This window comes from Macrotis lagotis, chromosome 8, assembly GCF_037893015.1.
Source record: "Macrotis lagotis isolate mMagLag1 chromosome 8, bilby.v1.9.chrom.fasta, whole genome shotgun sequence".
Classification (NCBI taxonomy): Eukaryota; Metazoa; Chordata; class Mammalia; order Peramelemorphia; family Peramelidae; genus Macrotis; species Macrotis lagotis.
The window spans coordinates 83335061-83360025 of record NC_133665.1 but is presented as its reverse complement, the minus strand read 5'-3'; the positions used below and the strand labels follow the sequence as shown (position 1 = coordinate 83360025).

At 34.3% G+C, this 24965-nt stretch overlaps 1 protein-coding gene across 6 annotated transcripts in view; it reads left to right on the top strand.

The window, feature by feature from the left end:
* BNC2 (basonuclin zinc finger protein 2) overlaps positions 1-24965 on the top strand; it is a 514203-nt gene that overhangs the window by 175979 nt on the left and 313259 nt on the right. The window contains exon 1 of one of the 6 annotated variants that reach the window (XM_074197558.1): positions 9539-13465. The exons of the other annotated variants lie outside the window; for them this stretch is intronic. Within the exon in view, the coding sequence (XP_074053659.1) occupies positions 13463-13465 (3 nt within the window). The 5' untranslated portion in view covers positions 9539-13462. Of the gene's footprint in view, positions 1-9538; positions 13466-24965 lie in introns of those variants that run through there. 6 annotated transcript variants of the gene reach the window in all.

Below are 24965 nucleotides of genomic sequence, written 5' to 3'. Positions count from 1 at the left end.
GTATATTAGATTATCTCTCTATCAATTCTATCTCTATATACTCCAGTAGTCTTTGAGAAATGTGCTATATAGATATACTTATTACTTCTTCCTTGATTTCCATTTTATTTATTAAATGTAGCATAATCAATAATTTACTTGTAAATATGAGATTTAAAAGTTTTCTCCTTGTATTCAAAATCAGAGAAATTTAGCAATAAAAATCTGGCCCATGAAGAAAAATGAACAAAAGTTCAGATATGACCTGAAGTATAAATAGAAGAAATCTTTAGAAACAACTATATTTAAAAAAAGAAACAAATCCACAGAAATATATATTAGCCTTCAAGCTTATGTTCTGGGAAATGAAGCATAGTTGCAGAAATTAATTCAGATGGAAGTAAATATATTGTCTATATTTTCTTGCATTTTATGTGTTCCATTTGCTTTAGATGTGCTTTTCTCCCAACTCCTCACCCCTAGTCTTTGAGTACAGGTGTGTGAAGAAAATAGTCACCTCAACCCACACCTTTACTTGGAAATTTTTATTTTTGTTATGAATACTACAGCAGAATGATAGAGATGTGATGGTGTGTGTTTGTGTTTGTGTGTGTGTGTGTGTGTGTGGGCATACACATGTGCTTATATTTGTATGTATAATAAAACATGCAGTGTTACTAGTTCTTCCAAATATGCCTAGTAATTTTTTCCAGTGCCTTTTAGTTATGACAAAGAGAACCTACAAAATGCATGATAGATTAACTTTATGATAGGATACCATCTTTATAAAATACATTCTCTTGTTTAAGACATTTGTGTTGGCTTGTTTGTAGTCATCATATGTTGTGCACATGGTAAGCTCCATGTGTAACCTGTGATCTAAAGATGTCTATTTGTAATTTACATAAATGTTAGATTATGTCCTGTGTATAGATTCAGGATGTCATAAATGATAATTTTTTTTATTATGACATTTGAGCATGCTAGACATATATTAAAGACAAAATATCTTCAATTGTCTCTAGAGCTGCCTTTATTCATGTATATAAAAGATTTTTGAAAAACAATGACTCTCTTCCTGAGACCACAGAGGTTAGAGTTTTGGGTGGAATCATGATGCAGTAATTAAAGCTCATACTTCTAGGGTGTTTTTGAGGTTTACAATGCACTCCAATAACAATCCTAACACTAGGTTAAAAACTGAGACCCAGAGAGTGACTTGCCTAAGATCATACTGCTGGTAAATAAGTATATTTTCTCTTTGGCAGCATATGCTGGATGTGAAATCTAATTTAAGGCGGGGGGGAACATTGAATAAAGATCCATGGGACTTCTTAGTTTCTTTTCACTTTCAAAAAGTGAATCCTCTTGGTTCTATGCTTGATTTTTATATGCAACTCTCTTTTGTAGCAAAGTTGTCACACACTCTTTTCCATTGCTGTGCAAGAGCACTACTCCATTGATAACCTTTCTAGTTCTCTTTTTAAATGTAGTTTAGCATTCATTTAGATATTTGAATGAATAGTACTGATTGCTGCATTACATATACTTTTTAATTCTGGACCTTCAGAAGTGAATATTTTCCTCTCTAGGAATGAACTGAATTATCTTTTCTTTTAACCTTGTATTCACTTTATTTTTAAAAGAAGCTATGTTGCTTGTATACTTGGAACTTTAACTGATGGCTTTGCATAGTCTCTCTTTCCATGTTCAATGTGTTCTCTCATCAGTCAGTTCTCTTAGGCACTAAATCTAGTCTCATCCCTCCATTTCTATTACAGCCACCTTAGTTTCATTTCTCATTACTTATCACCTAGATAATAGAATTTGTCTTCATACTGATCTCCTCTCATCTATTCTGTCCTCCTTTCATTTAGTCTTAAACATAGCTACCAGGGTAACCTTTCCCAAACACAGATCTGTAAACAAACAAACAAAAACCCAATCTTCTTTCACATTATACTGGCATAAAACTCAACTATTCACTGTTCCCTAAACTGGTCTCACCTTTTCTCATGTCTGTTGACTTTGCTTAAGACCAGTTTGCATGCAATGACAGTTCCCTTTCCCTCTTCACCTTTTTACCTCCTATTCATTTTCAAAGGGGTACCTGGAACCCCACCTTCTACATGTAACCTTTCCTGATTTTACTCTTCTGTCTTTTCTTCCTCTCACATTACTTTGTACACTTCTTATGACTCTGACTTTAATTAGCTATATAGTATAGCTATTTGTATGTATAATCAAATTCCCTTTACTTTTTTCAAACTTTTAGAGACTAAGGATAAAAATTATCTTTGTATTTTCCATATTTTCCTGCACATTGTATTGAATATAGTAGGTGTAATCTGAACAGGCATTGATTCCATTTAACTTTTTCTTATTTGACTTGTACATAATGGTTAATTAAGAATGAACAAAACAAAATGGGGCTCAAGTGGTCTTTATTTAATATGTATGTATTATATATAGGGTATATATGTATTTATACATATGTAGAGATTCAAATATTTTAGAAGTTGTAAAATTAAACAATTGAAAGTCATTTACAAACTGAGTAATACAATATATTTCATTGTAATGGAGATTTTGGTCATTAACTGCTGTAAGTAGAAAAATAGCTCTGAACTCAAGTAAAAAACTTTTCAATTCACCTTAAACCCATAGATTCTTGGCTGTGTATTTTTGTGGATTGCTTTAATTTACGAAGCAATTGATTATGATGTCACCAGGAGGAAATGGGCCACAAGGGAGAAACTTCTCAATATTAATACTTGAAAGGAAAATATTTTATATCTGCTTTAAAAAATACCATTTATGTTGTATAATATGATGTTTTCAGCATCTGTCCCTATTTTTTTAAGGGTCTCTTTAAAGAAATAATCTATTCATAATTGAAATTCTCCAGGCAAATCAGATATCAACATTTTCAACAGAACAGGTAATTAATTAGTTTGTATTTTAAACTGAAGGTCATCCTATTATTGATTTCTGTGGGAACAGGAATCAAGAACATCTCATTTAAAATGATCTGCAAATGGGCTGAGGTGCTCCTAGGTGATATCTTAGGGTCTCATTGAACACTCATCGGACAGTGTCAAATACCAATCAGAGTAGAGCTCTCAATGAAAGAAAGAAACATCTGAAGGTGTTGGTTCAGTTCCAAAACTGCAGAGAAGAGTTGAACTCAAGGAAAGACCAGAGATTAACAGTTTGCTTTACAGTTAAGTCAGGTATCTCAAGTCAAGTGACTGGTGCGGCTTGTAACGAGGCATCTGTAAGTATGTCAGAATGACGTGGGCATGCCATGCTCAAGAAGGTCTATGTCAACACAGCTGTGACTTACCACTTTTAGAAACCTCTCCACTGGGACTTAGAATATCTTTAACACCAAGGAGGGGAGCTTTGGGAGAAGGGAATTGGGGAGGATATGAAGAGGAGGAGGAAAAAGGCAGTATATCCTTTTAGATGCTATTAATTTTCATAAAACACCATTTGTGTCTTGTCTTTGCCAGAAAAATCTCTAGTGCTTGGGAAAAAACTCATCTTCTGTGCCAGGTTGTTTTTAAGCAATTGTTTCCCTCTTCAGTGGGTTTATAATTTCTGAAAATGGTAAAATGTAAACTAACATAAGCTGAGTGGGTGGCATACATTTGTACTTTTAAAAATAGAATAAATATTTTATTCGAGGTGGGCAAACTGTGTAGAAAATTTTATGTACCTATCTCTCTTGGTTCAACAGAAAATAAAAAAAATATTTTCCATTTTAAATACCTTAAGGCTACTACTGATGCAGCTCTTTCTGGGTTGACATATTTTATATGGGCATGACAGTGGCAGCCAGCATCTGTATTAATCCTTAACATTCCAGAGAACCACTTCAAGTTTTTTTTATGAGCTTTAAAGAGTGTTCATCCTTAACAAAATGTCAAATTTAAGCATGCCATTTTGCTATAGCCACAGTTGTCTTTCTTTAATTAAAAAAATGACACCACAACAACGAAAACTTTCTAAGGGGCTGGTCCTAATATAAGCAGTGTATGAAGAAAATGCTTAGTTTGTCAGAGTCATTTCTCTGACCTATTGTTGCTTGCCCTCTGCTCCCTATAGGTCAAATCTGTTGGTGATGAATCAGTGGTTAGATGGATGCCTCCCCTCACGCCCCATCCCCCACCCCAACCCTGCACTGGCCATATTTAATTTGAACACTCTGTGAAAATGTCAAACTCTTTTTTCAACTGCTTTCTAAGTGCTCAAGTCATAGCTGGCCTTTTCCCCCATCTGTGCCATAATCCACTATATTACCAAGTACACACCTCAGTAGTATAGCTGAGAGTCAAGAACACTCATATTGTGATTTCACCTTAATGTGTTTAAATCTAAAAACACCACATACAGGTGAGCTACTATTTGAAAACAAGAAGGACTATGATCTATTTTTTTTTTTAAAAGAAGAGGTGGTGAATCCATCCTCATTTGTTTAATGTTCTTCTTTTGGAGAAAAAAGTATCCTAAAGTTTCTAGATTGAAAGGTCTACCCTTTTCCAAGTTTAGATGACTCTGTAGTCTTCACCCTCTACTCCAGTTAATAAACTATCCTTGTCTAAGCTATGCATCTCCCAGATGGAATGAGACGGACCAGTCAGCATCTCAAAGGTCACCATGAAGCGATTCATCAGATCACACTGCCCTTTGTTTCTCAGTGATGATTCTACTACTTGTAGCAGTTAGCTGGATATATTAAACTTAGTTAACTATCTAAAAATACCAGATTTTTTCCTTTAAAAAATGCCAAAGAGAATTTCAAAATAGCAATTTTTTTTTCTTTATAAAATGCCCAAGAGGATGCCTTTTTGAAGGGTAAGTATGGAATGAGGGGAAAGAGGGTACTCTCTTTTTATTTCATCAGGATTGAGACTCCCCAACCACTGATGCATATTAAAAATTCATCAGATTTTTGTTTTAAGAGGTGTCTGGGGCACGGAGAAGTTGAGTGATATACCTGTGACCACACCACTCATATGTGTCAGAATCAAGAAATGAATCCCGACTTTCTGACTTCAAGTCCAGCTGTCTATCCACAATACTATATGTACATCCTGCTGCTTCTTGACTAATTGTTATGGAGAGGAAAAAAACAAACGATAGCACCACCATAAATTATGATGTGAAAAAAATCTTATATAGCTATTTAAAGTAAAAACACTTTGGCCAATGAATGATCTGTATTCCTCTCTATGTGTTTTTATGTCAGTCACTTGCCTCTCTGAGATTGTTTCCTAAATATGAAGATCAACGACATGAAGAAAATAAGGCACTATTTCCTTTAGAATTCTTGTGAGGAAAATTCTGAAATCTCAAGCACAAATTTTTATAAAATAGTTTTTTTCTCTCAGTTTTCCTATGTTTCGATTCTTCTTAATATTCCATCAAGTATAAGAATTAATTTTTTAAGTTATCCAGTGTATTATGTTAGCTTGAAAACTTATCCTTCAATATATATTTATATGTTTATTTCTTATGAAGATACCTTTAGGTTTGATTGTTATGAACTGCTGTACTAGAAAAGATAAATAAAAAAATCATTTTCTATGATTATATTTTATTATAAATGCAAAAATTGAAAAACGATTTTTATAATTTGATGTCATAATTATATATACACAAATACAGATGCATAAACATTTACAGGCATGTGTGTGTGTTTCTATAAGCAGCAGTAGAACTTATTGACTTGTTGACTAACATATTGGTGTCATTTTTGTAAAATCTTGACTAGCATCACTTCAAATTTTAATTCATAGTTCACATTTCTCTAATGCTTTAAATTCTATAAAGGGCTTTCCTCACAAGAACCTTCTGCTATAATTATTAAAATAATAATTCTAAGTCAGGGTCAGGGCTATATAGATGGATCTGATCAAGCCATTTGAACCTTATTCTAGACAGACTGAAGATTAAAGCAGGTTCCTATAAGTGACTGTATCCTTTAAGAGATGATACTTACACCGATTTTCTGATACAACGTTTTTCTATCTGGACTTTCTTATATCCATATTGCATTGTTTGGGAGGGGGTCTCACTTAAGAAAGATGAGTTAAAGTCCAATGTAATGAAGTCCTTAGGCATTTTACTTGGCTGCTTGTTTCAGACAAATTAGTCATCCCTCACATATGTAATTTTAATCCCTCAAAGTTTTTTTTTTTAACTTTGGGTTGGAAGTACAATTCAGGCACTTTTGGGGGCCCCATTAATATTAGAAATAAAAAAATACAGATGTTAATATATTTCTTTTACCATAGAATCTCTGACCAGGTCAGATTCTGTCTTGCCAGCAAAATGTATAATTTAAGGCATAATGGCTATCCTTCCTCAACAAATAGGAGTCAAATCCATGCAGATTTATGACAGAAATTAAAAACCACTGTAACCAAACAGGATCATTTGGAATTCCAATCAGGATAGCCAGAAGTACAAACCTGTACAAGGTGATTATATTGAAAATTTGTAGTCTACTTTCCATCCTCAGTCCTTGTCCCCAACACAGTGTTAAAGAAAGGCAATTTGTTACCTAAAGATAGATGTATTGATCCCCCCATCCCCCCCAAAACTCAACCAAATATAAAGCAAAACAAAACTGAAAACATAATCCTATTCATTTCACTAGGTGACCCATTCTCAGAGCTCTTTAATTTTTTTAAATGGGTGTAAATTCTATTTTAATTAGACCTTTACAATCTAATACTGAAACTAAACAGGAGTGGGAGAGGTGTTGAAAGTTAATACAAACCCAAATCACCCATATTCAGATAATTCCCCTGATCTTCCCAACAGCAGCCCCCTTACTCCTCCTCCCCAATTAAATGACTGATTTTCAGTGATATCAACAAAATGTTGATGATCCATTTTTTAAAAAAAAATTGTTATCCTTCATAGGCTTCTTTGCAATAGCATTTCTTGGTCTTTCTTCGCCCTGCCACACAGCTGTCACTGGTATAGGAAAAGGCTTGGGGGGAGGGGAGGAAGAAGCCCTGCTCAAATCGGGTCACGTCGCACTAATTCATCTGCTCTCATTAGAGTGAGCGAGGGACAGCCGTGATGGCCAAGAGCAGCACTGCACACATGACACACGAACAGTTTGGGGAATAGAAAATTGCTTTCTCAGGAAGCCCAGCCAATTAAGGACTTGACCATATTGAATGTCAAGTGTTAATTTAGGTTTTTCTTCATTTTCCCAGTAGTAATGCGGGTCCTGTGATGAGCAAATACATGTCAAGTAAAAGTTGATTGCATGAAGGACCTGGGTATTATATGTCACTGACAAGTCACAAATGTACTCTAGTCTTTTAACCCTTTAGGTTAGTTTGGGGGGGGGGAGTGGTGGGAGGGAGAAGAGGATTAACTGTACTATAATGATAAGAATAGATCGCTTATATTAGGGGTGCAGCCTGGATGGGACAGACAGGAATAATTCATGCAAAAAACAAGGACAGGATGACTTCCAACTGTGGAGAAACAAATAGTGTACTCTTTTAAAACGTAAATATCTGTGATTCCTTAGTTTTTTGCACACACATATATCCAGTGTATATCATTCTGCCTCCTATGGTTTTATGAAAGGGGAAAACAAGCTACTTTATCATTATGAAATAATGAAACTCCTAAGATGGTTTTGTGCTTTTGAAGAAATCAAACATTCATTAAATAATTATATTGTTTTGGGTATAGTGAACCTTTGGTCCAGGGCAACCATATATCAATTGCTACTTAAGATTGACTATTTACTATATTATTATTACTGATAAAATTTAAATATACATTAAAAAAATAAACTCTCTAGAACAAAGAACTGTGTAAAGAGGGACCAAAAAATCCTACTTACAAGAAGTCTATTTTCTGTCATAAGTATTTCTTTGAGAATGTGTTTAACCTATAGAAACTTATAGAAGGCCCAGTGTCATCTTTCATTTTTATCTTCTGCTCCATAATGGAAGGGAAGGGACTAGAGGTTCAGTGAGTGAGGTAACTTTCACATGTACTAAATGTAGAGCATTACCCATCATGTATAGCATCTCATTTCCATTCATCAGCATGTATTTACATATGAATGTCTTGAAAATAAGAGAATGTCTGTTTCTGTTTCAGTTGTAGGACTGGCAAGAGAAATGCCCATAGAGTTTAGGCATCAATGTGTGGCACAAATAATTGAAAAATGTTCAGAAGCATGAACCTTAGGACACTTAGAAAGCTGTCCTTTTTTTCCCTTTCAAAGTGGAGCAGCTATTTCTATGCTTTCCACATAATCTTTGAAAATGAGATCTAAATTCAAATGCTTTATTGAAACATTCCCTTTTTGTTCTGAAATTTGAGTAACGTCAGACTTTGATTATACTTACTTTTAAATTATTTGAGAAGCTCTTTGGTTGACAATGTTCATATCTCTTAAACTTGAGTCCATCATGTTTAAGAAGCAAAAATATCGCCCTTATGTGAGAATGGTCCATGTCAGTCATACTTTCAAGATAGCTGTACTTAGTACAATTAAGTGTTTCTTATTATATTTGAATGAAGGGGTAATTAATCAAGCATTCTGTCTACATATTAAAAAATCAAGGTCGAATTAAGAAACAATTTCAAGATCTTGATTTTGAATTGAATTAGTGTTTTAACTTTAAGAGGGGCCACTGCTTCATTTTATTTACTCAGGTATGTGAGAAGATTCTATCAATTTTCTTTACTGACTTTCTTTGTTAATCAACCAAATAAAATAAACTTGTTCTCCCTTTTCTTCTTATTTTGATAAACAGTGTTTTTAGAACTCAGTTTGCATTCATAACAATTTACAATCCAGTTATTAATAACTCCTCAGCCATTGGCTATACTAATGGTCTTCACTAAGTTTCAGTAAAGTAAATGGTGATGTTCTAAGCTCTGGTTGCTGATTCAAGTTTTTCCCTCTCTTCTTTGTCATTTTTGATGGATAGTACCTGATGCAATCAACCACATTCTCCCTAGGCCCCCCCCCCCCATCCAAAAGTCTTTCCTTTGGTTGCTCTTTCAGTAAGCCCATGAAGTTCTTTTTTCTTCTGACTTCTCCCCTCCCTTCCAATACATACACACAGCTCCCTGTCACCCCTACTTATGCCCCCCCAGTGCCAAAGAGAAGAGCAAAAAAGAGCCACCACACAGGACAGGCTTTTTCTAAACCTCTATTTCCCAGTGGTTAAGCAGAAGATGCCTCCTTTTGCTCATGTTTTTGATAAATTTAAGAAGTCAAATCGCTGACACAGATGGATAATCCAAGTGTATAGGGTGAAGAGTTATAAATTAACACATTATTCCCTCTTAATGTGAAATACTTGAGAATGCATTTTCTCAGTCCCCTGACATCTACCCAGTGAGGGCTCGCATTGTACTTTTCAAGTGGCATTGATTTGTTAAAGCGCTGAATTAGCATCTCAGGCCAGCTGCCTGTTCCACTGTGGTGTTCTTGGGCTCCAATTCTCTTTCCCTCTCTTCTCTCACTCACTTTTTTTCCATGTGACTCTGACTCTCTCCCTCTCCATCATCCTATTCTTTTTTCTTCTTTCCATTTTCTCTTCCCCTGTGTCTTCCTGTTTTCTTTCACAGATCTCTCATGCTAATTGCCTTCTTATGCTGTCTCTCTCTGTTTCCTTCATTGTCATTCTTCCACACTCCTTCCTTTCCTCTTTTCTGTCTTGGCCACATTTGATCCTGCATTTACCTTCACCTTTGCTACCCCTTCCCCCAACTTAGTGTTGTCTTAGCTAATTCTGGCTCACCAAATTGAACCTTGTAGAATAAAATAAGTTAACATATATGTACATGTGTATAACCAAATGTTTCTTGGATTCTCAGGGTTTGTCAAAGAATTATATTTATTTTCTTTAACGTCAATGAAGTAATAAGTTTTATAGGTTTTTTTATATACCAGACAGACTAGATAGCACAAATGAGATTTGAATAGATGAAGTTGTTAGGGAAAGAAATTTTGACAATATTTGAAACAATTACTTTTGGTTAAAGTATCAATAAAATCATCCATTGGCATCAAAGATTTGATAATCACAGGTTCATTACTTCTCAAAGCATTAATGAATAAATATTTTTGTTCTACTTCAGGATTTTAAAAGCATTTTTATAGGGATGTTGGCTTGTTAGTATTTTCATATGCTTTAAATATTTTCTTCCTCCCCCCCCTATTTCTAGTAAGATTTAATTTTTTAGGTCATGCTTAAAAGACTAATAGCAGAATACCATAATTACTTGTGAGAATGAAGAATATTAATTGTGAAGCATTATTGTATTTTGTTGAAAACAGAAATGCTATCTATTATTTTTTTAGACTGATAATTACTAACATTGAACAACGTTCAAATAATAATAGCAGACACTATGAGAATGTTTTAATGTTTATAAAGTAATAGTTACTTTTATTAGATAATCACAAAAATTATCTAAGGTTGGTTCCTTAGTTGTTATAATCCTTTTTTAGATGAGGAAACTGAGGCTCAGAGAGCTCATTGACATCTCTAAGATGACACAGCCAGTCAGTGTTAATTAAAGGCAGGACAGGTCTTTCCTAATAATCTTTTTCACTAAATTCTTTGCCTTTTCTAACTAAATACTTTCTAAATATCAGGAATACTTGCATATTAATTTTTTAATTTTTAATTATTATAGAACAATTTCCCTTCTCCTGAAGTTCCTACTCCTGAGCCAGTATTTTTGAAATGAACAGAAATGTGACTTTTATCACTTATAATGGCAAAAATCTTTTTTTTCCTTTTGTGTTTCTATGGGACGTTTTAGAGTTTCTCATTATCTATAGCATAACTGTAATCAGAATGAATGCTTAATATATTAGTTTATTTAAATTTAAAAAAGTATATCTGAATTTCTCCATTCGTGAATTATTTGAGAATATTTTTTAATATATCAGTTTTAATCTTCATCACCACTTTGAATTTCAGTGGTATATACATATGTACTTTTGTATGACATGTATGTATGTATCTTCTTTTCCTAATTGTGGACCTCTCCATTTAATTACAAGAAGAAAGATAACTTCTCAGGTTATGATAAGGTTTACTTAAAGAAAAACAAAATGGTAAGGTTTAAGGATAATTCCAATTACTAAGAAGACAAAAATTAAAGCTTAAAGAGGGCAATTCAGTTTTATTTTTATGTGCATATTAGCTTGTTAAGCAACTCTCACCAGGACCACTAAATAAATATGCCCTACTGTGTTAGTATTACATAAACATGAGACACCCTGGTGAAGTACATCTGATATGGTATTTATGCAGATGTATTTATCTCTGTTACATTATTATAGCAGAAGTGTACTGAGCCACTGGAGATTAATTTAATCATGCAGGTGATAGTTTCAGTTTTGGGAACTGGAGTGGAAGTTGTGGAAGGGTTGCCCATAGTTTACCTGACACTACCTGAAATATGTGGAATCCCTTTGGAGAGGAGGGAAGAGCAACTTGATGCTTTTGGGTTAAAAAAACTGAAAGAATGAGACATATCTTCACAAAAAAGAGGAATTGAAACAGTTGGATATAAAATTGACAAAGACAGTTTCCTTAATAATATGTGTGAACATAAAAGAAAGTAAAATTTGTAGGGCTCCTTTGATTTTTGGCAAGTCTGAGGAGCTGAGCTGGGTAATCCCTTTTTGTACCTGAACCTCTTTCAGGATTATTAATTAAAAACAATTACACATAACTTGATTTATATCATAAAAAGCAGAGGATTCAAAGCTGAAATGGACTTTATATGTCAAGCCTAGTCCAACTCCCTCATTTTACAGGTTAGGAAACTGAGGCCAAAAAAGCTAAGGATCTCAGCTAATGTCTTTGTAGTAAGTTAGTTCAGTGAAGGAGGAAGTGAGGCGGGTGACCTAGCACAGCACTCCCTTACTGAAATCCAGTTCATGTGCTTGTCATGGCATCACCTCCCTGATGTTGTGGTCTTCTTTGGCAACAAAGGCCAGACATTATTATTATTAGTTCAGAATTCTATCTCGTGTCTGTGTCTTCTGATGGCAGTTCGGTGCTCTTTCCAGGAGACCATGTTAAATGGCTCTCTTTTGGTGCCAGTCATATAAGGGAGAAATTAAGATATGAACACAGTTTTAAGGGAAAAAAAGTCTCCAAAGCAGAATAGAAATGGCAGTGGTCTTTATTTTCTTTTGCTATGTATTTTTTGTTACTCTCTTTTCTAATATTCTTTGGTACTAAAATTTTTAAGTTCCTGGGATTCAGCCTCAACCTCTCTTTACCTTGTAACTGAGCTGACTAGCTACTGAAAATGCTAAGCATAGATATGTTACCCCTCAACACCCTTGACTTTCCCACCAAAATTCCCAGGAGAAATCAAAGAGATATTTATTTTTTGTGTTGTATGTGTGTATGTTTCTAAAGAAAATATAAATTAAATGCTACTAGAATTCAAAAGTACTGTCAGCTTTGATAAGTAGTCCCCTAAGCAAACTGTTTTGTCAGTAATCATAACCTAATTACTGAATGCAAATGTAAAGTTTTTTTTAAAGAAAAAGGGGGGGGTGGAAAGCATCTTTATACTTAAGCATACAACTTTGAGTAATGGTAATAATAATTTAAAAAGGGCTCTTGGCTATAAGCCGAGTGCCTGTTGAGACAGAACAGCAAATTAGTGGAACACTGGACTTGCTTCCCCGGTGTTGTGACTTCAGAAGTTCCAAAGTGACACATGCATCACAAGTCTCTCACAATGCTGGGGGGTGGGGGGTCAGGGGTCATGGTTAAGAGCAGGGTGTTGTTGGATAAGGTTGAGGAAGCAGAGGTGGCCCCTCCGTGCTCTGTGTGTGGGTCTGTGTATTCCTTTCCCGTCAAAGCTGGCCCAGCACAGCCAAGAGAGCGGTTCCTTGGCAAAGCTTCATGGCGAGATGATGTAGTCTGTTGTGACTAGTGCATTCCTTTCAGGTTAAACTAGGGAAATGGCATTGTGTTAAAATTCCAAGTCGCATGAATGTTTTATTGCCACAAGTGCATTGAGCCCTCAAGGGGAGTGTGTGTGGCGGAGAGTGGGGAAGGAGGGGGGGGGGTGACTTAGAGACTCAGGAACTATCAGAAGAACACTTCCCTTGGAAAATTTTACCCACCAGCGTGAAGTTGATTTGCTGTGATAGTCACTTAGAAGGGTTTCGCTTTTCCTAAACTGTGGCTGTTTAAAGTCTCGCAGTCTGGACAATTAACAGCTGAAGAAAATATGACAAGACACACGCAAAGAGGTTGGGAGATAGAAAGAAGGAATGCGCCAGATCGGAGCTGAGTTGCCTTCTTGTGTAAACTGCCAGATGAACCCCCTCCCCCATCCTCCTGCCCTCCTTCCCCAAAGCTGGGTTTTGCTGTCTGCTGAAGGCTAGGAGTGATCTGTTAACTGTACACCACTGACTGGGAGGCCAAAGCAGCTCATGGTACTGTATGTTACCATTCCTACTCCCTCATTCCTTTTTACATTTTTTTTAGCCATCTCTTTATAATAATGGTTTATTTTAGGGAGAGAGATACAGTTTCAGAATCAAAGAAGTGACTGGATAAAAAGAAACAAACTTGAATTTGCTACTTTGGGGGTGGTGGAAAGGGGGTCATTCAGAAGAGCTGAACAGAAACCATCTAATTTAGTTATAGCCAAAGACTTCTAGTGTGATTTAACAAAAGAAGAAGAAGAAGAAGAAGAAGAAGAAGAAGAAGAAAGAGAAAAGCAGGCATTCTAGAAATAGGACAGTTTAAAAGATGCAAGTCATGTGGGTGTGTGGTCCTTGTAAAGGAACTTTGTTGTGAAACTCCATTAGCATTTTCAAGTTTTTAGGATTTTTCGGACCTTGAGATTGTTCCTGGAGGCATTACGTAATGGTTCCCCCCTTCCTCCCCAAATGCAATTTTACCAATTTCACCATGTGTTTATATGTCAATATATCTATATTTATAAAATGAAATATTCAATCCATGTGCCTCTGTTAAAGACTAGGACTTGTTTATGTGATGTAACTTTTTGTGTGACGTTTATCTGAAATATATAGTTACTTCTTAATGCAAAGAAGGAAAAGAGGAGTTTTGGATTCTGAAATTGAATGCTTTGTGTTTTTTTTTTTTTAGGTTAGACATAGGGAACATTTTAAAGACAATTTTATCTGCCTCTTCCAAAGTGCATGTCTAGTGCCATGTGTTATGTTTATGCCATTCAAAATAAGAAGATAGCTAGAAGTTTTCTGATGGCATAAATTTATCCTTCTCAGAGATTTGATTCTGGCATTTATTTTTTAATGAAACAGATATGAAAATATAAGCTATCTTAAGTATTCCTTAAGTAACTTGCTTGGACTACTTTTCTGTCTTTTCTTCAAATTTGAATTCTTGTTTTATATGCAGATCAATGTACTTATTCATCCATTGTTTTTTAAAAGAGTACATGGGTCTTATGTTGAAATCTAAAAAAAAAGGCATATTGATTTTAATAAAAGTAATTTTATAGCGGGTTACAGACTGCAATGTTTCCATTGATGAAAAACAAAATTATTAAAAAAATAGGTTTCAGAATCAAAAATGTTATGCAATGTTAGTCCAAGTTCATAACACAAACCATAACAGAAAAATAAATTGGCAGCAAATCTGCATACTATGTTTTTTGATGAGGAAAATTAAGAATGATTCATAAAGGTTTGAATAAATGATTTATTCATTTCTATAAAAAGCATGATTTTGTCAGATAAACAACTTTTATCTGATTAGTGTTATGTTTATGGTGTTTTTAACAATTATATTGACAAAGTCTTTGGAAGGTCATAAACTCAACAGCAATCAGCTCTATCTAAAATCATGATTCATATATTGACTTTGCCCTTCCAATTTTAGATGAGCTCATTAACATCTTCCCTAGATGTTAAAGTAGACCTACTTTAAAAGGATTTTTTTTCTATTCTACATTCTTGAGTCTGAATGTATAGAAGCTTTTTTTTTTCAATTTAAAGTCACAAATTTTAGAATATGAATTTTCTTGGAACAATCAAAAACACACATATATATTCCCCCTTTTTTCATAAATTTTTTTATGTATCTTATTCCTAACTAATAGAATATTTAAATAATTGTACTCAATTAAAAAAACAACAACTGTGGAGAGGATTATCTTGGAAACTAGTCTGCATGTATATGCTGTCATCCTCTTCTCAGAAATAGCAGACTGTACAGATTTCTTAGTTGGTAACAACTCCTACTGTTCAAGCTGATTCTTCCCTTAAACTTCCAAAGAGATAGTGAATTAGTGAATTTGCAAAGTCACTATTCCAGGATGAAGCAAGTACATTTCTTTGTGGTATATTTTTAAAAGTAAGCTTCTTATTGTTAGATGTGTTCATTAGATTATCATATTCCTGAGATAATCTTTGTGAAAGGTGCTTGACACATAGTAGGTGCTATTTAAATGATTACTTCCTCTTTCCTTTTAAAAAAGTCATTGTTGACTAATATATGTGTCTTATGTTCTTACTAATATTTGGATTAACTCACATATATCTTTTTTCTCTTGCTTATGAAAAATTAAAATAATGTATATTATTGATAAATAATGTATGTAATTGAGAAAAACCAAAGAGATGGAAATTCTTTTCATTCCACAAGCATTAAAATATTCATTGAAGTTCACATGACATTGGTTAATGTGAAGATTCCATTGTGAATGAACATTTTTGGATTGTATTATTTTTGGAGTGGTAGTCTGTCAAACTACCAATTATAACTTTTTTTGCCTTCCATCCGTGGGCCAGATTTTGAGCTCCATGAGGGCAACGACTAGTGACACATAAGTTTTGTCTCTCTTCCACTGATTTGTAAATTAATGCTTAAATGTTTTTTGAATGAATGGATGAGTGAAAGAGTATTGTGATAGCAATAAGGATTACACTGATAGGAAAAAATAATGGTTAAAATTGGGGCTAAAGAAGTTAACAAAATCTAGGGAAAATGACTGACAAAAAGCTTTCGTTATCAGTTCTAATTTAGTTAATTAAACTTAATATAGTTTCACTACTATTGTTAATTATTTTTCATATAATTATATTTCATTACTATTATTGATGTTTGGCAAAAGATGGCGTTGTCACTTCCATGGAGTCTTGTTTCTCAGATTTTTTTTTTTTATGATTTCCTCTCAACTGAATTTGTCTCATAGTTGATTTAAAGCTAAGGTGAGTTTGGATCCTTCTTTTTTTTTTTTGAGTACCACTCAGTAAATTTTTGTTGTTTGTAGTTCTAGTTGGGTATAGTAGAAAGAATTTTTGACAATGTCTATAGATCTAAATCTTAATTCCACCCCATGATGAAAGTTGGGTAAGTTAATAAACATCTCAGCACCTCAGTTTTCCATATCTATATGATGGAAATTTATTAAAATCTTCTCTACTTAACAAGGTTGTTTGGGAAATCATAGTTTGATGTAGAGAACTTGTTTTCTGTGTTATTTAATCCCTATGTGACATTGTGAAGTTTACTTTCATCTTTGGACCTCAAATTACTTACCTGTAAAATGAAGTTGGACTAGGTAATATATCTTCTGATCCTTTCCTGATCTTTATCTCTTTTCTCTAATAAATGAGACAATGTGTATAATGCACACATTGCAACTACAAAGTCATACTTGAATGAGTTACTGATGTTGTTATTTTAATTAGCTATTAAACTATAAGAATCATAGTTAAGAAACTTGGATTCAGCTTCTAGTTCTACCCAGAATGGTTGAGATTCCCAGTGACTTGTAAAATTTCAATTTTCTCATCTGTAGTTTGAATGTTAGTGCCATATTTTTGTGTTCCATGGAGGTTTGGTTGAAAGTTGCCATAGGAAATGATACTGTGATACTCACATGCAATATTACAGAAAAAAATAATCTGTGTGGTGTTGAGGTATTAAAAAGGGCTATTTAAATTTTACCTATACAGTTGTGATTACTTCATGTATCTTTTCACATGGGCATATTCAAGAAACAGATTTTGTTTAATATAACAATGAAATTACCTGATTGTGGGAAAAGTCTGAAAAACCAAAGCACATTTTTGTGGCTAACTGCAGTCTGAGTTGACTAATTTATATAGACTGTATCCCCAGTTGAAAAAATTAAAAACAGTTCTTAGAATGAACATGATTGTATAGCACATCTGTAAAACATATCTAACTGTAAGGTTGGAGAATATGGTAGGTTTAACCCTTAAAATGTGTTAATGCTAGTGACATTCTTTTTTTTTTTTTTAAAAAAGATAAATTACCGTTCAAGCCAATGAATAGGTAGTATAATTCTATATGCCATCTTTTCACAATCTACAAATTTGGAGATAAAATTAGACAGGAGTTCACTACAGCTGTTGAATTCAAGTTTGTTTTACTTAGTTTTTTTTGAAAATTGGGGCCATCAATGATCCTCTTTCTGACATTTTTGCTAGAAGTTAATAAGCTTACTCTACTTTATTTTCACTTGGTACCTTTTCTTAAAAGCTTATCACAAGGGGCGGCTAGGTGGCGTAGTGGATAAGGCACCTGCCTTGGAGCCAGGAGTACCTGGGTTCAAATCAGGTCACAGACACTTACTAATTACCTAGCTGTGTGGCCTTGGGCAAGCCACTTAATGCCATTTGCCTTGCAAAACACCTAAAAACAGAAAACAACAACAGCAGCAACAACAAAAAAAAAAGCTTATCACAGAGTCCTTTATATTTTGTATCAAAAAATATTTGACTCTATTAGATAAAAATACTAGAACCAATCTTGCAGAAGTTTATTTCCTAGACAAGTAAAATGAGGGTGGAGAGAAATTTCTTTTCTCTCACTCTTCACTGAGAATCAATCATTGAGCAGCATAATTCTAAAATCTTATGTGGCTTTTGGGCACTTTATGAACCTTTTTATGATAAGCCTGCAGCAAAGGCACTGATTGAATTAATACATTTCCATGAATAGCATTTCTTTTATATTCTCCCCCCGAACTGTGATGTATCCTTTTTTTCTTAAAAAACTCTTTTTTTTCATGTAGTATTCATGCACATGTGTGTGATGTCATTTTATTACTATCTTTTTTTTTTTTTACAAAAAAACTAAAATGTTCCTGGAAAGTCAGATCTCTTTAGCAAGAAATTCTATCTTTGTTCAGCTCCCTAATTGTTAATTTTCCATGAGAAGCCATGGCTTAGTTGTCTATTGTGATTTGAAATAAACTGAAGCTGATCGCTAAAATCATAGTCATCAGTTTAGGTTAAGGTTTGGACTAAATGGAACTAGGAAGGCCTAATTTTAGGTTCCACCTTGGATACATATAGGCTTTGTAATGTTGAGCAAGTGAATGAAACTCTTAAGTGCTCTAGGTAATTGTGATTGTAGAGAAGGAGCCACCTGCATTGCTAAAAGGAATTTCCTTATCTAATTCCTCATATTAATAAAATCATAGGTTCACCCTTATAATTATTAAGCACCCAAAGCCAATCAATTTTCAAAGATTGAAGTATGATCTTATAATGTTTAGAAAAATGGAAAAGTGTAAAGTGTGTGTGTGTGTGTGTGTGTGTGTGTGTATGTATATGTGTGTGTGTGTGTGTATTTTTGTATTTTAACTTCCTGACCATCATGGTTTAGTTTTGGATTTTATTTTATGTACTGATGCTGGTGCTATTGGTATTGTTTGATCATTTTCCTCCAAAGATTTGTGATTTCACTGATATTAGTATTTTTTCCAGGCAATTAACTGACTGAATGTTAGTTTGAGCAAATCATTTAACTTCCTTGGACCTCAATTTTTCCGCTTTTCAATTAAGATTACTGTGTTCTTAAAGGCCTCGTCAATATACATCCTAGTCGGTTCACTTTTGTAGCTGGAATAGCTTGGATTCAGAAATTGGTGATGGACCATGTGCCTTGAAATCAAAGAACCAGCCACATTTAGTTTAGAAAGGCATATGACTAAACAGTTGGCAACCAGATGACGGATTTTCTGTTTTTTGGAGGAAAATGATATAGCAATACTAGCCTTATATTATCCAAAAGGATCAAATGAACTAAGAAAATTTAAAATTACAATTCACATACAGAATAATGTGGGAGCTGTTTATCTCTTCCATACTTTCTTCTATTTGTTTCATTCTCAATAAGTGCTAATGCTCTCACTTCTTCCCTTGTACCCATAAGCAAGATCAAGTCTTTTTCATCTCTAAAAATCCTTCACTTATCTCTTTGGAGATCATCCTGTATCTCTGATCCCTTTCATAGCCAGAATCCTAGAAAGGGTCATTTTTACTCTTTGCTTTTACCACATCACTTTCACAGTTGTTTAACAGTCCTCAGAAGTGTCTTCTGAACTCAGTATCCTATTGAAATGTTGGTTCACCCTCTCCCCAATTACTAATGATCTCTTAAGTTGCTAAATTGAATAACCATTTCTAATTCCTTATCTTTTTGAACTCTATATTCCACTTCGATACTGCTGACTACCTAGTTCTCTTGAATGCTTTCTTCTTTCTTTCCTTCTGTGACATTGCTTTCTCTTTGTTCTCCCATTTGCCAGATAACTCCTTTGAGATTTTCTATGTTGTATCACTAATTCCCCTCTTGCTCACTGTATCAAGAATTCAATTCTCTGCCCATGACTTGGGGATCTCATCAACTCTCTCTTGGATTCAATTATTATCTCTTTTTAAATGATTTCTAAATCTGTATGTCCAACTTGAATCTCCTTCCTGAATTTCTATACCTGTCACCAAATTGTTACTAAATCTTTCTACCTACCTGCCTCCTTAGGTAGCTCTATTTTAGCATATTCCAATAGTTCTCTTCAAACCCATCCTTCCTTCAAATTTTACTTTTTTTTTTGTTTACAGTGCCATTGGCCTTCTACACAACTCGGTTTGTAGTCTTGGAATAATTTTTAATGCATTCTCTCCTTCCCTATATCCAATAAGTTGACAAGGCATTTCAATTTTATCTTTTCAACATCTCTCCTATTTGTTCCCTATCTCTCTAATCCTATCACCTTCATCTTTAGCTTGGTCTTTTATAATAGCTGGCTAATTGATCTACCACCTATGGTTTCTCCTTCCTTTGCCGGCTATCTTTTACAGAATTGCCAAGTTGATGTTACTATAACAGATCTGATCCCCTTATCCCCAATTCAAAAATCTTCAGTGAGTCTCTTTGACACTTTTGGGATAAAATACAAAAAAGATCTCAGTCTGGCATTTAAAAACCTTCATAAATTTAACTCTTACTTATCTTTCCAGTTACATCATATGACTCCCCTTCATACACGCTTCATTTAGTCCTGCTAGATGATTCCCATAGGAGATTTTTGATCTCCTTTTTACCTTTTGCACAAGTGATCCATCCATTTCTTCTCTTCCCCCCCCCCACCCCAGTCTGAAAAATACTTCTTCTTTAGCTGCTTTTTAGGATACCTTCTTTCAAAGAACAGTTCAGATGTCACCTGAAACCTTTCCTGATTTTGTCTAGATATTAGCATTCTCTCCCTCTTGAAATTACTTTGTGTATAATCGTGTAAGTTTTATCTCTTCCTTCCTCTTCACCCCCATTGAATATGTACTTCTTGAGGGCAGAACTGTTTATTACTCATCTTTATTCCAACTGCCTTTGTACACAATAGCCATCTAATGAATGCTTATTAGGTTCGTTTCAGTTGTTGAATCATTATTATTATTTGATCCATTTAGATCCACAGGCAAGTTATTTAGTGTCTTTGGATATTGATTTCCTCATATGAAGTAAAATTAGACTAGACAGTCTCTGAGATACCATCCTATTACCTTAATCTGGCAATGTTATTTATTCATTCAAGAAATTTTTAAACGTCTGTTCTGTGGAAGGCACTGTGCAAAGTTGCACTGCGCAGAGTTGAAAGAGATTCACAAATAACTGACATAAGGTAATTTGTGATGTGTCTTAGAAATGTCATTTCCTAGTATGAATCCTTCATTGGAGTTCAGGATTAGAGAGGAAAAATAATGGAGAAAAAAAGATTGGTAACATTGCTATTATGATCATCCCTACTTGAGTTGGGTGCTGACAATGAAATGGTAAGGAATGAGTGTAAACGAATTTTCAAAAGAAAAGATTAACAGGATTTGGTGTCAGGATTGAGTGAGAGTGAGGTATGAGAAATAGGTGGAATCTTGGTTAATGTTGAAGTTCCCATTTGGAAAGCTAGAATTTAATAGAATAAAAATCGAATGATGAATAAGAGAAGATGAAATTGGTTTTAGGCATATTGGATTTCTTGTGCTGCTCAGGATATCTAAAAAAAATAATCTGTAGGTAACTGGAAAATTTTGGTATCACGAAGAACCCTGGTTACTATCCTCAAATCCTCACTTAGACACTTAGAAGAAAGTAATTTTTTCTCTCTTAAGATCAATGTTCTCATCTATAAAATGATTCTTTTTTAAAATTTTATTTAAGGCAATGGGGTTAAGTGACTTACCAAAGGTCACACAGCTAGGCAATTAAGTGTCTTAGGATGGATTTGAACTCAGGTCCACCTGCTTCCAGGGCTGTTGCTCTATCCATTTCACCATCTAACTGCCTCTCTCATCTATAAAATGAGCATAAAAATAATTGTATTATAAACTTCATCAGATATGGGAATGAGGAAATTTCTAATACCATTGAAGTTTGTATTTCTCTAAAATGGTTTTGTCTTAGAGCTTACATGACTTGCCTTGAGTGACACTACCATTATAGGTCAGTAGCAGGATTTGAATCTTGGTTATTTCTTGTCAAAACTGTCTCTCTAAAACTCCTTAAAGCACTGTGCAAAATGTGAGTTTTCTTTTTTTTTAAATTAAAAATCAGACAAAAAAATGAGACTTTAGAGAGAAATTAAGACTTTAAAGAGAGAAATTTAGAAGTCATCCATAGAGTTAACCATGATGGGAGTGACATGGGGGTAGGAAATAATCATTTAGTATGCTTTGCCAGCATACCTGTTGTGTGCTATGCACTTTAGTGATATTATCTTATTTGAGTCTAACACCAACCCTTTGAGGTAGATGCTATTATTATGAAAGTTTTTTTTTTGTTTAGGTTTTTTTTGCAAGGCAAATGGGGTTAAGTGGCTTGCCCAAGGCCACACAGCTAGGTAATTATTAAGTGTCTGAGACAGGATTTGAACTCAGGTACTCCTGACTACAGGGCCGGTTCTTTATCCACTGTGCCACCTAGCCGCCCCCAGATGCTATTATTATGATCCTCATTTTACAGTTGCAGAAACTGAAGCAAGCTGTGATTAAGGGCCATCATAGAGTGTAAATGTCTGTATTTAGATCTTTTTGATTCTAGGTTCAGTGCTCTATCTATTGTTACATTGACCTGCCTCTAATGGTGAAATGAGTAGAAGTTGGTGAGTTCATTAAGGAGGATAGTAAATATATAGTGAGATGAAAGAAAATATTTTCTGTTGAAGATTGTATGAATTTAAGAGTTGAATCACTGCCCTGCCTAGATCTATATGATGTTTGATGGCAAAATTTCAATTATGTCAATAGATAATTTCTACATTAGTAAAATACCCTTCCTATCTTCTTTGGACAATTTTATTTCAAGTATAAAAATTGTTTGTTCCTTTTCGGGGTAGGTGGTACATAAGAGCATTATCCTTTTTAAAAAAGTTCTAAAAACCTGAAAAAGTTTCCTTAAATTTACATCTTTACTAGTCCTACTGAGAAATTGAGTAAGAAAGAAAATATTATTGGTCAAAGAGTTTTGTTTTTTGTTTTGGTCACTTCTTGTCTTTCTCATCTAGAAGATGACTGTTATGGAATCCCAACTGGTCCTAGTTAGAGGACAGAACATGGAATGGGACAAAATATTCATTGAAACTAACTGCACATGCCTCTATACTTCCTTTTGGGGGGGGGTCTTAGCTGGCTTTGGGAGAAATTGTGAACTGCTTACTATGACTTATTTTTGGATCTAGCAAGTAGAGCATTAGGAGGGAGTCTTATTCTTCCTCCTCTATAATGCCAATGTTCAAGCTTCACATACAAAGAAAACCATGTTGATTCATTGATCTCCTTCTGAATGCTACATTATGGGTTTTGGCAGCATGGTAATGGCTCCCTCGGCTCCGGTGTTTACAGCGATATGAATTCCTCTGGTCTGTCGGCACAATTTGTGGCCTGCTTTCAGGCCCAGTCTCCATTGTGAGCCTAACTTATGTCAAGTGAGGGCTGTCTGCTTGTCTGGAAGAAATCACATCTCTAGAAAAGCACTTAGATCTAATAATTAGCATTCACTCTGTTTTTATCACTTGAACCAAATATGGTTCCTTATTACTCTTTTTGTGTGGTTTAGTATGGTTGGTAACATGGCAACTTTCTCAGTATTTCTCTGTACAAAAATTGCCTCTATTTTCTCTCTTACACTTATACATACACATAGAATAACACTCCTTACTTTTTCATTTGCTGCCTTTATCATCCTTTTATCTTTTCCATTCTCACTTTCCTTTAACCTATTATTTTTATTCCTTAATCTGTCCATCTCCCTTTGTTAAATCTTTACATAAAAGTATCATTTATCAGGTATAAATTTTTCCCATATCGTTTTGTAGTTTCAATAGACTATTATAGACTGGTTTAATAAAAATTAATTGAATGACTGATATGTCTAATAATGACATTTATCTATCACCTTAAAGTTTTCAAAGTGATTTACATGCCTTATTTCTTTTGAGCTTTATAATAACTGTGAGGTGGATATTACAAGTATTTTTATCTCCATTTTATGCATGAGGAAATTCTGGTTCAGAAACATGCCTCTTGTCACACAGCTAATAAATGTCTGAAGAGATATTTGAACCCAGATTTTCCTAATTTTTAAATTTAGTACTTATTCCTTTGGACCACTTTGTCAGCTATTTTGTGGGTCATGAAAAGTGGATTAAGACATTAATCTCTGTTCTAAAGGAATAAAATGCCAAGAATGGGTGATTCTATAGATGCAGGATAAATCAGAAATTAAATGAAAGTGCAAAACCTATTGTGACATTTGTATCTACAAATTCCAACTTTTACCTTTCTGCCAAATAATAAAAAAGAAGGAGAATGGAATAAGCTAGTCACTGAACTATAACCCTGCTATTTTATTTCCATTTTAAAGTTGAGGAAACTCAGTCAAACTGAGCTTAAGTGACTTGCCCACGGGCAGCTACTAAGTTTCTTAAGGCTCTGTTTGACCTTAGGTCTTCCTGACTCAAGACCCAGCCTTCTACCCACTGTGCCATCTAATTGCTTTAAATAAAGAAACCAATCACTGTAGTCCTCAACATACTTCAGGAACCTTTATTCAATTTTCCCATCTTTTGTTGAAGTCATCTTCTTTTTTTTTTTTTAAATCCCCATGGACACCAAAGGACCAAAGCTAAACTGGAACAAGCCCAAGTTGCCTCATTCAACATGTCCTTGATAAGGTTTAAAATGCCTTTACTTGAATCATAAGGTTAATGTCTCTGTCTCCAAATCATTTCCGTATAAGTGCTTTGCCAGCATATCTGGAACTGGGAGATATCACTGTTTATGAAGTGGCTTGCTTATTTGGCTCAATCACATTCCCCACCTCCTCACTCAACCTTTCCCAATATATCACCTATGCATTAAAACCTATGTTTCACAAATGGTTTCATGTAATATGAGTAGGGAGTCCATGAAAACATTTTTGCATTAATGATATATTTACCTCTTAGATATTAAATATACAATCATCTACATATCAAAAAAGATATCAAAATGATTTTAATGCAAAAATAGAACTTTTTCCTTGATTTCCCCCTTATATTTCCCTGGTCCTATCTTCATATTTTTTTTTCAGGGAGATATTCCATATTCTTAGGCTCCCTGGATCAACATCTTTCAATTTCATCAATATATTTTG